At 37.4% G+C, this 15,978-nt stretch overlaps 1 protein-coding gene across 8 annotated transcripts in view; it reads right to left on the reverse strand.

Moving 5' to 3' along the window:
* Positions 1 to 295: 295 nt before the first annotated feature.
* LOC107219216 (steroid hormone receptor ERR1) overlaps positions 296 to 15,978 on the reverse strand; it is a 37,565-nt gene continuing 21,882 nt past the window's right edge. For 2 of the 8 annotated variants that reach the window (XM_046744908.1, XM_046744906.1), the window contains 8 exons: positions 5,015 to 5,176; positions 4,738 to 4,848; positions 4,482 to 4,623; positions 3,869 to 4,075; positions 3,576 to 3,614; positions 3,241 to 3,381; positions 2,949 to 3,151; positions 296 to 2,707 (listed from right to left, as the gene is read on the reverse strand). In XM_046744908.1, the coding sequence (XP_046600864.1) occupies positions 2,369 to 2,707; positions 2,949 to 3,151; positions 3,241 to 3,381; positions 3,576 to 3,614; positions 3,869 to 4,075; positions 4,482 to 4,623; positions 4,738 to 4,848; positions 5,015 to 5,170 (1,338 nt within the window). In that variant the 5' untranslated portion in view covers positions 5,171 to 5,176 and the 3' untranslated portion in view covers positions 296 to 2,368. Of the gene's footprint in view, positions 2,708 to 2,948; positions 3,152 to 3,240; positions 3,382 to 3,575; positions 3,615 to 3,868; positions 4,076 to 4,481; positions 4,624 to 4,737; positions 4,849 to 5,014; positions 5,177 to 11,166; positions 11,245 to 11,380; positions 11,582 to 15,978 lie in introns of those variants that run through there. The other 6 variants (XM_046744903.1, XM_046744902.1, XM_046744907.1 and 3 more) reach the window with 6 other exon arrangements.

Raw genomic sequence — 15,978 nt, forward strand, 5'->3', positions numbered from 1 at the left:
CAACGGTAATAACGACTATCGGGTAATTCAATATAATTAATAATATTGTTAATTATATAGTAATAATAATAACAATAACAATAATAAAGATCCCTGAATATATTCCCTGCGCATTTTACGGCTACTACCATTTTCTCTTTACAATGTAAATGTATAATTACAGTGTGTGTGTGTGTGTGTGTATATATATACATACACGCACAGACGAGTTATATGCAAACGAGATGATTTGATTTCAAGTTATTGTGTCGTTTTCTTTTTTTTCTGCTCGCCTTCTTGCATACATTAAATTTTGGTAATTTCTCTTTTCAATTTGTTAAAATTTAAATCGTATCTTCCATGTCTTACATGAGAAATAAATATTCACACTATGGCTACACGCTATATATGCGTATTATCACTGGTATTTTTTTTTTTTCATCTCTTTTCGTTATCCATGTAAATACGAAGAAGATGCAATCTAAACGTGAATTAGAATTCGATCTTTGACAGCTAAGTTATCATACAAAATAGAATAATAATAATGATAATAACAACAACAACAACAACAACAACAACGACAACGACAATAACAATAATCATTACACAAAATTCATATAGTCGTCATTATTAGTATTCTTACTCCGCGTGAATTAGTAGCCAATTATTTTCATTCGATTATTTATTCACTTGTTATTAATAGGTAAATTAAAATTGTTACTACGCAAGTCGTACGTCTTGAATTGGAAAAAAAAACCAAAAAAACACGAACCTAGCTTTGCCACATGAAATTAATTCTATTTATTTATACGGAACTATATTGCTGTATCTATGTTATTATGTATGGAAATTTCCATTTCTCTATATTCCTAGTCCTCCTCATCATCATCATCATCCACAGCCATTCTGAAATCTTTGATGACTCGATTTCTTTAATTATTCAACGATAACGAAATTTTATAACATAGCAAATAAGAAAAATACAATTCGTTTGTCTCTTTCTTTTCTGTACAACGCGTTCTTATCATCATTATTATTATCATTATTATTATTATTGGTAGTGTTATTATTGTTGACGTTGTTGTTGGTTTACTTGTTACACCTAATTTCTATCATAAAATAACTCCTATCCGGGAGTTTCGTATCGTCTCATTATTATCACTGTTTTTTTTTTTCTTGTCGTTCATTCGTCTTTAATTTTCAATTCAATCATTATTCACTTGATCTCACATTTTCATTTCATCATTTTGATGAAAAGAAAAACAGCACCAGCAACGTTCTTATTTTCGCGAATTCATTAAGACAGCTGAATTTTGCTTTTGCTTCTCCGTCCATCTATCCTCCTATAATATTACGTACATCCCTCTACGTATGTCCATTTTCAGAAAACAGAAATTATCACACAGCAAATTTGAGATATTTTTAATTTTTTAATTTTTTTATTCCTTGTCTCCTCTCTCTGTTTCACTTTTTAATCGTTCAAAAATTACCTATACTCACAGTTTGACGATTTTATGCACTCCTCAGAGTCCCAATTTTCGTCAAAGTTTCTTTAAACTCCAATACACTAGATAACTCTGTACATGGTTTCTTTAGTTTATTACATTTATCGCTTTTTTTCGCTACGTTAACACCGGATTACTTTCTTTTTTTTTTTTTCTTTAATGTGTTTTTACTAAATATTTTTTCACGTTTTTGGTTCTCTTATGTCATTCTTTGAGGTAAGACTATATTTACTTTGCAAATAGCACTGGGACATAAAAGAATAATTCATTACGTAATTAAGAAAACGCAACGTTTCTTTTATCGAGAAAAAAAAAAAAATAAACGAATAATAAAAGTTGAACGAAAAATGACAGTTTCAATTTTTTGTTACCTTTTTTATACTTCTTTCGCTCACTCTCTCTCCATGTTTCTCTTCTCAAAAGCTTCTTACATACGGTAATCATAGAGAAGTATTAATATACAGAGATAGAAATAATGAGAAAAGGAGAGAGAAAGAGTTTGCGCGCGCGCGCGCGCGTGTGTGTGTGTGTGTGTGTATGTGTGAAGACAACGAATTGCGAAAGTAAAATCTAAATACTTTGAATTCAAAGGGTAACGATGTAACAAATAAATAAATAATAGGGAGCCGAAGCCGATTGTGATGTGAAATTACAAAGTAGCTAATCCTTACGATAATAACAATAATATACATAAAACAATATATTAGTAGTAATGGTAATAATAGTAATAGTAATATTAATAATAGTAATGATAACAACAGGTATTTGTGTAGTGTGAACAAAAAGTGGAGAGAAATGTTGTTGCGAGAAAAAAAAAAAAAAAAAAAAATAACGATTGGAAAAAATAAGAAACAAACAATTTTCTTTCCTTCGTCTCCTCTCTTTCATCGATAACAAGCAGCCTCCAACATTTCGACGAACAATTTGTTCATCGGTACTTTGCCAGTCCTATAAACACTGGTCCAAAATTTTCTAACAATACCGTCGGCTTGCCTGAGACTCGGCAGGACTAGGAACATACTTTGCGTTGATCGTATACCCTGACCTGGTCGAACTGCCGCAACGCAGTCGGAAAGGGAATTCAGTATCACATCTCGAAAACGAACCAAAGACTGAGGCTCGTCCAATCTTGCGTCGCTGTTCACAAGCACCAGTGCTTTTAGTACGTAAAATTCTTCCCTCGACAAGCTCAGTCGCTGTAGTCGTTCCACTATCTGTATACACTGCGATAGTTTTGAAAGGGATGAGAAACAAATTAGACGTTGATAATTTTCTTTGCGTTTTTTTTTTTTCTGGTCTTGTCAGGATTGAATTAAAATTTTTCGAGAGAAGCGTTGTTTCGTTTGACACTTTATTCCAAAGGTGTGATAAAATTGTAAGACGTTACACTGAGGTGTGAAAAAAAAAAAAAAACTTTTTTTTAAGCAGCGTATGAAAAATCGATTTCTAGCTTGTTCTACTCACGTGTGAGTAAAGTTCGACGCAGTGACATTCCCGGGCAATTTTTTCATCTAGGGTAAAATCCTGGGCAAATCTAAGCTTGCCACTGTTCGGTACGCTTCTCCATGCCAAACTGAAGGTGAGAATTTCTGCCCAAGTACTCTGAAGCAGACGCATTTGATCGTTCAAAGCCAGCCCGCTAAAGCCGGGTATCTGCTTGGCCCATCCTGAAGAGGAACAAATACGTCGAATCACGTGTCAAGTCGTTTCCCGCTATTTTATTCGTTCAACTTTGTTTCACTAGATTTTTTCTCACCTATAATACCGACTAACTCTCTGTCGTAAAGATCGGAAAGTTGTCCGAGCACTCGCTGATCCGTGTCCAAAGTAAGCGAAGGACTTGATGCCTGAAGCATGTCCGGTTCGCAGGATATCAGAGCCTCGACCATTTTGTTATCTGCAACAAGAGTGGAGGAAATTTGGTTTTTGCAAAACCGGCAAAAACCTCACCAGGATTTCGTTTTCTTTACATATTTTACATTGTTCGCTCAAGCCGTTTTTCTACCGTTTCTTCCTTTCTTTTCTGCGCTATTACTTCGTACATTTTTTTTTATATTCTCGATATAAAGATATAGGTCGAATATTACTCACTCGTTTCGCCGGACGCAACCGTCGTCGGTCCAACGTTAGCTTGAAATATTTTGACAATCGTTGCGATGAATACATTTAACGATAAAAATTATCGAATATTACTGTTGTATCTTTGTAAAGAAAAAAAAAATAAAAAAAAAACAGACAAATCGAGTTCAATATGGCGCGTGAAAAAAGAAATAAACCAACTACAGGATGAGGAGGGAAAAAGTGTCTTCTTTTCTCGAGGCTTCGGAATCTCTGCAGAGTTGTCGAAAAAAATGAAGGAAAAATTGATCAGTTTTAAAAATCACCTTCGAGTTTGATGCTCGCCATCATGGCGTAAGGCTCGGTGGATCTCCGGTACTTTTGCCGACCACCCCGAACTCTGTCGAGCCTGACACCTTCCTTGAGCATTCCTTGCCTCAGACATTTTTGAAACCTGCAAGCCTGGCAGGCTTTTCGTCTTCTCTTGTTTATCTCGCATTCGCCGTTCGCCGGACAAGTGTACTCGATATTGCCTAAAAGATAGAGAAAAGGGTATAAAAATTTGACAAGATTGTACGAAGAAGAACTTGTAAGATTTGAAATTGGAATTGTTGTTAACCCTTTAGTTGCCATTGTAGCATATTGTCTACATGGACGAAGAAGTTATTTATTTAAAATATCTTCTTCAATTTCCACCTTTAAAAGTTCTGAAATAATTTAACAAACAGTATCGCACTCTAAAGAAAGTTTTCACTGAATAATTTCATTCAAGAAAAACTCTTTATTCGGGTGCGAAAATTGAAAAACTCGATTTTTGAAAACGTGTAATTTTTTTTTAGAAAAAATTTGAAGAGGTGAGTGAAAAGTGATTTTTTCAATGGCTCGGCTATTAAAGGGTTAAATGAACTAAGAATTCGGTTGCAGGGATTTCAGTGGTACCTTGTAGCCTACCTTGTATCGTTCGTTTAAAGAACGCTTTGCAAGCCTCGCAGGATGCGACGCCGTAGTGAAAACCGCTGGCGACGTCTCCGCAAACCAGACACAATCTCCTAGGCAGCATGTCTTCCTCTTTGATACCGCCCTGATGAGATAAGAAAAAAAAAAAAAAAATTAAGCATTTCAATAAAACTAGATCCAAAATTGCCAAACAAAATTTCTCTACTGTTTGGTTCGATTTTTTGACCCATAATTTTACCTCTGCCATTCCCATTGGTTGCGTTGTCGACGAACAGTGATGCCTTTCAGGACTTCCGGGACTCCCTCCTCCGCCCCCGTAATCAGGAATGTCCACCTGACCGCATACCACCTTTTCGAGAAAAAAAATTCATTCATTTTTGTTGCATGTATCTAATATCGATCGAACAAAATTGAGGTATTATTGGGCGGATAGTCCCAACCAAAAGTGAGTCTCGGTGAAAATATCGAACAATTCGCGGTGAAAAAGAATAGGCGACGTAAATTGATATACCCACATCTTGATGGTGGAGGGTCGTGGTGGGCGAACAAACTTGGTGGTAATTCTGCGACGGCGTTGTAGGATTTTCAACCTCCTGTTTTATACTGGGTATCGTCGTCGTCCTGTTATTACCGACTATTCCTGCAGTGCCACCGTCGCCACCCGACATCATAGAAACCTGAAACAAAATCGCACGAGCTTTAGTACGGAAGATCGAAAAAAGCATCACAAGAATTCGAAAATTAAACCAACCGTTCAGTGTATCGAAAATATTTCTTCAAATAGAAACGACAAGTTTCGATAAGTAATTTTTTTTTTTTTACACAAATCTGACCTTATTTTAAAAAATTTCTTTATTTGCAAATACAAGCAGACTGTACGTTTTGTACGGATAACGATAGAAACTGAAAATCTCAAGGAACGAGAAACAATTGCATTCACGATTCGCGCGCGGCTGCAGAGAATCGCAGAATTTTTCTCGAAGTGAGAAGATGCTTGTAGGCACATACATAATGTATTTTTAGGAAACGGCAAAGGCGCCGTCTTTCGCTCTTATATAGATATATACGCATACAGCGTTGAACTTTTCTTTGCTGAACCGTACACGTTTCATCCTTTTTGTTCAAACAATTTTAGACTTCGAATTCTACGAAATACCTTTCCCCGTTGCCGAACGCAGAAGTTGCGTGTATGTATGCACCAAGTGCAACGAACACACGTGTTTCGGTTTAAATATATATTGTAACCATGCGTAGAGTGAGCAGAAAAAAGGTTGAAGTTGAACAGTCAAGTTTTGAGATTTTTTTGTCCTTTAATTAATTTTTACTCAAACGAAGTAAAGTTTTTCTTCGTTATATTACGTTTTGATCTGTTAAAACCTCCTCCGTCAGTTATTCTCACTCTAATTTCATTAATCCTAAACTATGATTTTTGAACAATTGCGCGCGGTGTAAGTCGCCGTTAAAATGGAAGCTTGTAAGTGCAGCAAAGATGGCCGCCGCTGAGTGCACGCTTGGAATTTTATTTCGGCTGCGATATCAGTTCCAGGACTGGATAGTTACCAGGAGCTGTTTCATGTCGTATAAAAAGACGGCAAGAATAACTGAATCACAATATTGCTTTCAACAAAGCTCTGAAAATCGGGAATTTATCATCGAGAGTTCACGGTCGAGATGAATACCTAAAACAATCTAATCGTCGAAAACTCAGTCTTAAAAGAAAACGAAAAAAAAAAATCCGCGTCTTACAAACGTACATGAAACTTGTGATACACAACGATCGAGGAGGATAAAAAAAAAAAAATCGCGCAAATTTTCGAAGTTTCGCCAACTCTCGAGAGGTTAACCAGACACACAGTACGTACGCATATATGTATACGTCATACGTGGATCTCAACTATGCGTCAGCGACGCGTCGCGACGAAAACGAAGTAGGGAGAGGAAGATAGGGGAGGAGTGCAGAGGGAGGGAAGTAAGGGAACGAAGGGCGCGCGGAGGGGGGATAAACGAGTAGAAAAGCCCGGCGTTGAATCGGACGGCCTTGAACTTGACTTTTCACGTCGCCGTCGTTGTCGCGGCAGGCGAACATCCGCCATCCGTGATCCGTGATCCGCCATCCGGGGGCGGAACGCAACGAGAGGGGACGCAAACGGCCGAAGGCCAACGGCGACGCTTCGCGGTGCCGAAAAACTTTCACGAAAATAAATACGGGTCGTTCCGCGGCTCGACTCGGACCAGCCTCTCGAACCCTGACCTTCTTTTTCTTCTTCGATTTGATCCTTCGCCACGCGTTTTTTTTTCCGCACGCCGCTCTATTTCGTCTCCGAAACGCGGATGAGACAATTTTTTCGCCCACCGTGAATTTTTTATTCAATCGAACAAAACAAAACAATATGCCAACGCTTCTTTCACTTTCACTTTTCGACTGTTTAGATCTGTTACAGATTTTCCAATACCTGTACTGCACATTTTTTTTTTTTTTTTTTTCGAAAATTGTTTTTGAGCATGCTCGAAAAAAACTAAAACTGCTCGTGTTTCTATTTCGAATATCGTACATCAAATAAAGTGGAAACTTGAATAAAAACATTTTTTAAGCAAGTATAGAAAACTTGACAGAAATCTGATTATCCTGAAGTACATATTTTTTTTTTTTTTTTCTTCTACTCTTTTTTCCTTTATTCTTCTGTAAACGCCGAAAGCACATTATTCGTATAATTCAGTAAAATCAAAGTCGATCTTGTTATCGAATGAATTACACGTCAACGAATCGCCTATGATTAGAATGTGAAAATAAGGTTCATTTAAAAAAAAAAAAAAAAATGCATTTTTTTTGCGTGAAATTCTACACGACACCGATATATCAAGTATCGCGATCTGGATAAATACAAAATACGTATCGAATTACCCCACGTAGTTACCGTACGTAATACAAGCATACAAATCCGTAAGAGACGTGACAATCGAAACTTTGTATTCTACTCGAAGAACAAATGAATGTTATACAACAAAATAATTTCACATTAACGCGAGACAAAGAAATAAAAAAAAAAAAAAGAAAAAACAGAAAAATGTGTTCTGAAATTACATTCTTTTTCTGTGCAAATCTTCGTGCTAGATTTTTGAATCGATATTAAATTTATTAAAAAGTATCGATTTAAATATAATTCGGCACCATTGATTTTATTACAATCGTCAAGAAAGGTTTTAATGTTTTTTTTTTTTTTTTGTTTTTTTCTTTACATTGACGATCGGTTCCTTTGCATCTAATTTAATTTACTTCTCTTTGTGTTTTCCTTTTTTTTGTTTCCTTTTTTTTTCTTCCTCACCTTTCGCGTAAAGAAAGATACTTGGCGTAACGAAGGAATGGCGGAACGAAAACTGCGGGATATTCGGAGTTATTTAAGGTGGCCCAAGGTTGCCCCTCAGCATGAGGAGAATGGATGTCCGGACTCGGCTCGGCTTGTTGCTACCGCATCAATTCACACAGAATGTAGGTATATATCCGTACATGTGTGCAAATACACGAACGTTGTAACATCTCGTGCATTAATACATTCCTGACAAACTGGATGTTGATATTACGGTCCGAACAATCGTTAATTATGCATAGATATCGGAGATGAGCAGACGAATTAACAGACAATTAGTTAGTTAAGTAGATATATGGATGGATAGATAGATAGACAAGTATAGATGAGAATGGTCTAGTTCTAGGTGCTTCTAAGATTAACTTCTAAATTAATTATTAAGACGAAAAGAACAAACACGACGTGTGTGTGTGTTTTTCTTTTCTTTTTTATCGTGAGCGAAAAAATGAAAAACGACGAGATGCGCGAAGCGATGTGTGAAAATTTATTCCGATAAATAAAAAGCACACATCTTGTATAACGTACATTATTATACAGGTATAATACATAATATATGTCATCACGTGTTATGTTATAAATTTTCAAACCTCGAGATTCGAATGTTATATTTTTCGATTATTCATTTTATGCAATGCGTTTCTTTTTTCTCTCACTCTAATTTCTCATACTTTTCGCCCTTCTGCACTCTTGCAGTGTATTTACAAGGTTTGGAATTCGCTTTTCCTACCTTTCTTTTATCTACGTATAAAGTTTATATTATACTTTTTGGCGACACACGCGGCGAGAAAGCGAAGCGAAAGAATTTCGGAATATATATATATATACACATGTATACATACTGGACTAAGAATCTAAAACGAACAAGAGGAGTACAGAAATAAACGAGAACGGATAAATAAATAATGTACATTTTAAGAAGGGGTCTCGTTTTAACTCGATTCCAGACAAATTCAAATACTCGAATCTTGAACAAACTTTGTCTTTTTCTATCAGTGAATTTGTAACTTGATTCGTCGACTGAAGATATAATTTTCAACAAACTTTAATAATGTGAAAACAACTGCTGTGAGTGGCTGTTTAAATAATTGGCGATTTCTTTTTTTTCCCACTTATTCTCTAATATCTTCCTGGGTATTCTTTCTCCAACTTGACAAATTATCATTCGATTTCATAATCGAACGATTAAAAACGTTCGATTCGACTGGTTGGGGGGAGGAGGGGAAGAAACGAAAAACTAACTCAATTCGATAAATTAAAATTAAATTCAAACAGCTGCTTGTATACATAGTATAAAAAACATTGAACCGCAAATGCGCTGTAATTCGATCGAATTCATCGAATTTGAATAAATCCCAAGATTTTAATCCGAAGAATGTGTATTTTGAAGCAAAAACAAACTGCATAAAGCATACAACTTATACAAGAGGGTTGTTAAAATAAAAATCGATGAAGGGAATTACGCGATATTGTTTGTGTTATTTTATTTTTTCTCTCTTATTCATTTGCTCTTTTTCTTCCCCTCGCAAAATCCTCGGTCGGAACGAAGCGCGATAAAATAATGATTCGCAACGTGAGATACGCTGCGGAGACGTTATCTATACAATGTATAATACATACGTACGTAACATTGCCGCTTGGTGGGAAAATAACGTGCGAAATAAAATCTTGTCTCGAACCTAACTTGAGCTGACCTTACCCAATCCGATACATGTAACGCATGATCGTGTCGGTAATAAACCGAAAATATCGTTACACACATAACGCGATTATATCGGCGTTGTTGTTGTTATTATTATCGCTGCATTATCTGTAACATCGTCGTATCATGCCTACAATAATTTATATTGTCAGACGTTCTTCACGTTTCACGTATACGCATTTATGTGAAAATACACTTTTATTACCTGCGTATGTATGGATATGCGTGTAAAAAAATCCTATCGTCCGCAAACCGTCTCATTTAATATTTTTATCTGTTGCCAGGCGCGATAATAGTACGCGATATATATATATATATATATATATACATAGCAAATAATGACAATCATTTGCCGAAGTTTCAAGTGTATTATAAATTCCATGCGAAGAAAAATTATCGAAAAATCTTGGTTCAATAATTATAAAAATTTGTCATTAATTTTTCTCCCGGTACCATTCTCTTCTCTTTTCATCTATGTACGTACATCCCCTTCCAAAAGCGACGCTACGTTCCCAACAATATCGACATATCTTGCACTGTGCGACGTGTGTATAAAAAAAAAAAAAAAAAAAAAAAAGAAAAAATTGTGGAATCAGAGCAGAAAGAAATGAAAGAGAAAAAAGGAAATAACGACGACTAATTGAGAAAAGAAAACGTAAATTTGAATGTTAGAAAAAATAAAATAAAATAAATAAACAGTAAAATGACCCAATAAATGAATGAACGAATGAATGAATCGTAAAACGAGTGTGAATAAAAAGAAATACGAATTCTTTCCTAGAACCGATGCGAATAAAATCGCGGCTGCTAAAGAATCGGCCGATCAGATTAGAGCGCAGCGCTTCGGATAATGTTCCGTCCTGCGCGTTGCGTTACGTCGCGTCGCAGCGCACCTAAATAGAAGAAATAAACTAATATATTTTCGGCGGTTGGTCTGCCCGTCGACCCTGACCAGCCCTACCTCCTCGCAAAACTCCGAGGCCCGGGGAATCGATTACGAACCTACCTCCTCCTCTGTCGCGTTGCGTTGCGTTACACACACGCCTCTCTCGTCATCCGCTTCTGCCTTCTACGAATTAATGCGTCTTCTCTACGATTCTACCCCTTTAATTGTATCTGCGTCTACTAGACGTGCGAATAGAAAAAAAAAATAAAAATCTGCGCTCTGTGCGTTGAATCCAGATATTCTTGTAAGTACCTGTGAGCTGCACGTGACCATCGAAAAGCACAGAAACCTGAAGAATTTTTACATAAGCGAATAATATCCCGATTTTGTATCGGTTTTTCTTCTTTTTTTTTTTTTTTTGTGTTTTTGTTCGCACATTTTCATCCTCTGAGTATTCGATAATTATTTGCACATTTTTGTTCATCGTAAAACAAGCTTTCATCAAGACAAAACAAGCTGAAAAGAATAACAGACGAAAATCTGACAAGATGAACGTTGAACATTGATTTCGTCCGTTGAACGTTTTCGCTTCAATTTCGATCCTTCTCATCTCGCAAAACAGGCTGAATTTACATTTTGTCTTTTACGTAGGTGGTTTGTCCATTTTTTGTTTATTTATGTATTTGTTTATATATATATTTTTTTCCGTTTTCATACCTTTCGTTTCGAGTTTCGCATTTTGACTCGCGGATCGATTCACACCGAGGTTAACACACGTATCTACAACTGGTGTATTAAGAATTACATTCGTTGCGAAACATAAATTCCTTCTCCTTCCTCCCAATTGTAATAACAAGAAAATACAACAACGGCGTAACGACGAATACATCGCGATTGCAATTTATGACTTATATATACACAATTAAAATACCAATAGACGTTGTAACGCGAATGTAATACGAAGTTGGTGGTTTTGGCAAGGAATGCCGCACGTATTTTTGCAGATTATACGTCGCTGCTGGCTGAATAATATAACACAGGATGTAACGCTGAGAGCTGTCGGAGCACAGCGTTTCTTTTTCCCTTTCCCTCCCTCGATCTCCGTTTCTTTGCTCATTCGTCAGGCAATAACAGATTCCTCTTCTCTCCTCTCCTTATCCTCTTCGCCAAAACTCCCAACGCCCAACTTCAACCTTCGCGCATCTATCGAACGCCGCGGAGAAGAATGACTTATAAAATTATGGCAGTTACGAGTGCGGAGAGGAACAGAGAAAATGGCCGATTCAAGATTCTCTCTTTATTACTGGGTTCACAACGATCAACCGATTCGAGTTAATTAGCTAATGCAATTAAATGAACCGCCGCATCTCAATCTTATATTGTTTCATCTTTGTCGTTAAAATATTTTCATCACGTTATTCACTTTTCGACCATAAAATCCGTACAACTTTCACGCAAATTAAAAAATGCGTCATGTGTTTCTGTATTGTATTATTACGATTTTTTTTTTTTTTTGCAATATGTTCCTAGATTTCATTTTAGTGAAATCATAGCTATCAAGCGACTAAAAATAAGCCAGAAATAGATATAAAAACTAGGGTAACTCTCGTAACTTTTATTTTTGAACCCGCTGCCGCAATTACTCGAATTCGTGGTAACAAATACCGATGTGGGCGTTGTGTTTCTTTTTACTTTTTTCCTTCTTTTTTTTTTTTTTTTTTAACTTCCCCTCTCCTTATCCCTTCCCCCTTACATTTATAAACGACGTACGGTCTCTGGACTCGCGTTAAATAAAAAAAAAGTGCGAAACGAAAAGGGAAGGGAGGAGGGGTGAAAAAAAAATAAATAAAAATAAAAAATTAGTCCTATAACCGCGACGACGGTGTACTGCGAGCGTATTTATTATTTCGCCAATATTTTTCGGCAAACCACGATGAGAACACGACGAGAGGCTAGGAGAGGAGAGGAGAGAAGAGGAGAGGAGAGGAGAGGAGAGGAAAGAGAGGAGAGAACGAGATACCGAGAGCCAGCCGTCGGGTTTCCCTCTCGCAACGCGGGTGGCCTTGAAGTGTCGTTGAGCGTTGTGGTAGGTCGTGGCGTCCCGCCACCGTCAACTCCCACCTCCGCCTCCCCCTCCACCTCCACCTCCACCTCCACCTCCACCTCCGCCTTCGCCACCGCCGCCGCCGCCGCCGCCGCGGGATCTGATACAAATCGCGAGGTGCGGAGAGTCAGGGTTGAGGGGGGTGAGCGGCGTGGGGGAGGGGGGGGGGGGGGAGGACTGTTTAGAGATAGCGCCTAGCGGCCATTACTCGCGAATTTTCGTCGTAAAGTATTACGATCGTACGTTGCACACCAACCCAGACGCACCGTATCGCAATTAGAGAGCTAATCTCCTCATGTTTGTCTTCCTCTCGCCCCTCCCCCCACCCCCCGCCCCGTTGCCCGTTCAGCGGGTTAGTATTTTTTTTTTTTTTTTATTTTGTTGTTGATTTTTTTTTTTGGTTTCGTTCCGTTGTTGTTTTTTCCAGAGCTTGCAAATTTCACGCGATACTTACTCGCAATATCGAAGTTCGCGGAGTTATTTTTTATTTTCTCTTATTGTTGATACGCGTACGGTAAACTTGACGTGTGTTGTACGTGCAACAAATTGAAAACAAGACGTGAAAAAAAAAAAAGAACGTTTTTTTCTCATCGCCATGTCGAAAAGTGAAAATGAAAAATTCGGTAATAAAAAGAATTTTGGGAAGTAAGGTTTGCCGCGTTATTCTTTTCGTAATGTTTTCTCGACAACGTTATGAAAAGAAAAGAGAAAACGGATAGTAGAACGAAAGAGAGTGAAAGAAAGAAATTTGAGAAAAGGATGAATGGATGATCAGGGCGAGGAGTAAAACGAGTTAGAAAAATTTTTATTTTTTTTTTTCGATTCATTCAACTACGCTGACTTTATTACAATATTGTTTGCTGTTTTCGTCGTCGTGCAGCTCTTTTCACGTTATAAAACATCCCGTGTATACGTGTACGTACGTAATTACACAGCTACCCATAGTTATAAATATAAATGTGAAATTCTCGCGCTCCATTACGGATAAGTTATCACAGTTATGAACAGTTAGAACTTTACACCAAACGATTTGTACATGCATGTGTGTTTTTGCATGCGTATATAATATACGTATATAAATATGTATAGATCGATGCCATCCAAGGTATACGCCGAATAAATAATAACACACGTGTAATTAATTGATGTATCAATGTGAGTATAATTAAGTATGCAAATGTATACGGCCTTCCTTAGTTTCTTACAACTCACTTCCTTGCTTCGTTACAAGCAATTTCTTTCCTCTGCAACTGCAACGTGTCGTTAAAACGTCATCTATTATTCGAGAGGAAAATCAATCGGTAAATTAATTACTTCAATCTCAAGGATGCGCTTTATGCAACGTTCGGTGAGGTTATGTCAGGTCAGGGTCAAGCCTCGAGAATTCCGCCAGGCGGCGCTAGTTTCGGTCTAAAGATTTTGTTATCTTTTATTCGGAATTTCAATGGGAATTCAACGATCTAGTGACGACAACGTCGTGGATATTAGAATTTCATGTGTCTATCATCTACCGCCGGATGACGCAGGCGGCGACGCGACAATCTCCTTATCTTCAAATTGACAATTTATACCAAATAATGCGATGGATAGAATTTTCTCCCATTTTCATATACAATGATGTACGATGAGGCGCGTCGGGAAAAAAAACTTTACGCAACCAAATCTTACGAAATAAATTAAAAACTCCGTTCCGTTCTTTCCTGTTGTTGTTTCTTTTTTTCTCTTTACTCTTACTCCGTGTGTACGGTAAAAATTCGTAGCATCGTAATCTAAAATATAAGTTTGAGAAAAAAAAAGTTGAAAAATTTATATCGTACACGTATTGCGTACCTACTGTACAAAAAAAAAAAAAAAAAAAATGTATCCGTCTCTGGTGTTACAACAAGCGATTTACTGTTGCGACAGATGTGCTGCTCTTCTCTCCTTCTCTCTTTCTCTTTACATTTTTTCTCTCTCTAATCTACGGTATACGTAACACGGTGTCTACGTAGTCGCGTTTTGGACGAATCTCAAGGCTAAGCCGCCGCCAAAAATACCGATAACAAGAGAGAGAAGGAGAGAGATGCGCAAAAAAAGTAGACGCGAAAAAAAAAATTGGTAAAAAAAAATCACCGCGCGTCACCTCTCATTTTATTTTTCGCGCATATCGCCGTTTGTACACCAAGGCTCATGTTCCTGATTTATGTACGTACAATTGAAGGAAGTTTCGTGGATGCACGCATACGCGCTCAGTCGGTATTATCGCAGCGCGGATCGCGCGGACGCATGCGCGTAAAGCGCTGTAGGTGTGTAGTGTATGCATACCTGCGGGCCGAAAAATCTACGAGCCTAACCTCGGCCAAAAATCGCACGACACGGTACAAAGTGAGTGCAAAGTGTGCAATCTCGCTCTGGCAAGCCCCGCGTAACGCGACATTCGCGCGTATCCTAGGTCAGGAGACGAGACGTGACGAGACCGAGACCGAGACCCAAGGCGAGAGGAGAACCAAAGCTTCGCCATTAAACGCGATGAAGAAACCGCGAAAGGAAAAGAGATTATACACCGGAGAGGAAAACAAACGGGTGTAAAGAGAAGAGGAGGAAAAAAAAAAAATCAAAAAATAACTGAAGGTGGGGAGAAAAAGAAAGAAAAAAAAAAGAAAAAACAAACACGAGCAGAGCAAAGGAACACAACGTTCGTGCAAACAATGACCATGAAAACGGAAAAACAACGTTTTTTATTTATTTATTTATTTATTTATTATCATTTTTTTTCTCTCTCTCTCTCTCTTCTTGCAAACAATAGCTTCGAGAAGTGAAGAGATGCAGGACGTAGATCATCGGTATATGTGAACAGCTGATACGCAGCTTTACGAAATAATTACTATAACGATATCAAAAATATTTCCCGAGGTCTGTTAGGCTTGGGTGCAGAAAACATAAAAAAAAAAAAAAATGTAAAAGAAAAAGAGAAAGGATAAAAAATTCCCAAGAACCTTTCTATACGTTTCATTGCAGTTGCGGAATTTGTTTCCAGTAAGTAAATTTATAACTATTCGCTGAATGAAGACGCGACAAAGTTTAACCTTGTAAAAATCAAGAATAATGTTTAATACACGCGTAGAAAAAGTAAGACTGGGGAAAAAAAAAGGAAAAGAAAATAAGACATTCAGTAAGAGTCTGTGCAGGATTTTTGGGTATAAACCCCATATGCTGTGCCACCAATTTTCGTTTTCATTTATTTCATACCATTTATATTATTATATTACTTCGCTCCGTTCCGTTGATTTTGATTAATGAAAACGAAATGAGAATAGAATTATAATGAGGAGGTAAGAGAACTCGGGTGAAAAAAAAATAAAAGAAAAAAGCAGTTTCTCCCGGTTCTAGGTACGGAGAGAAGGAACGAATCGATGAACCTTGAGAGGAGTGAGAAAAAAAAAAAT

Source organism: Neodiprion lecontei, chromosome 7 (genome assembly GCF_021901455.1).
Source record: "Neodiprion lecontei isolate iyNeoLeco1 chromosome 7, iyNeoLeco1.1, whole genome shotgun sequence".
Taxonomy (NCBI): domain Eukaryota; kingdom Metazoa; phylum Arthropoda; class Insecta; order Hymenoptera; family Diprionidae; genus Neodiprion; species Neodiprion lecontei.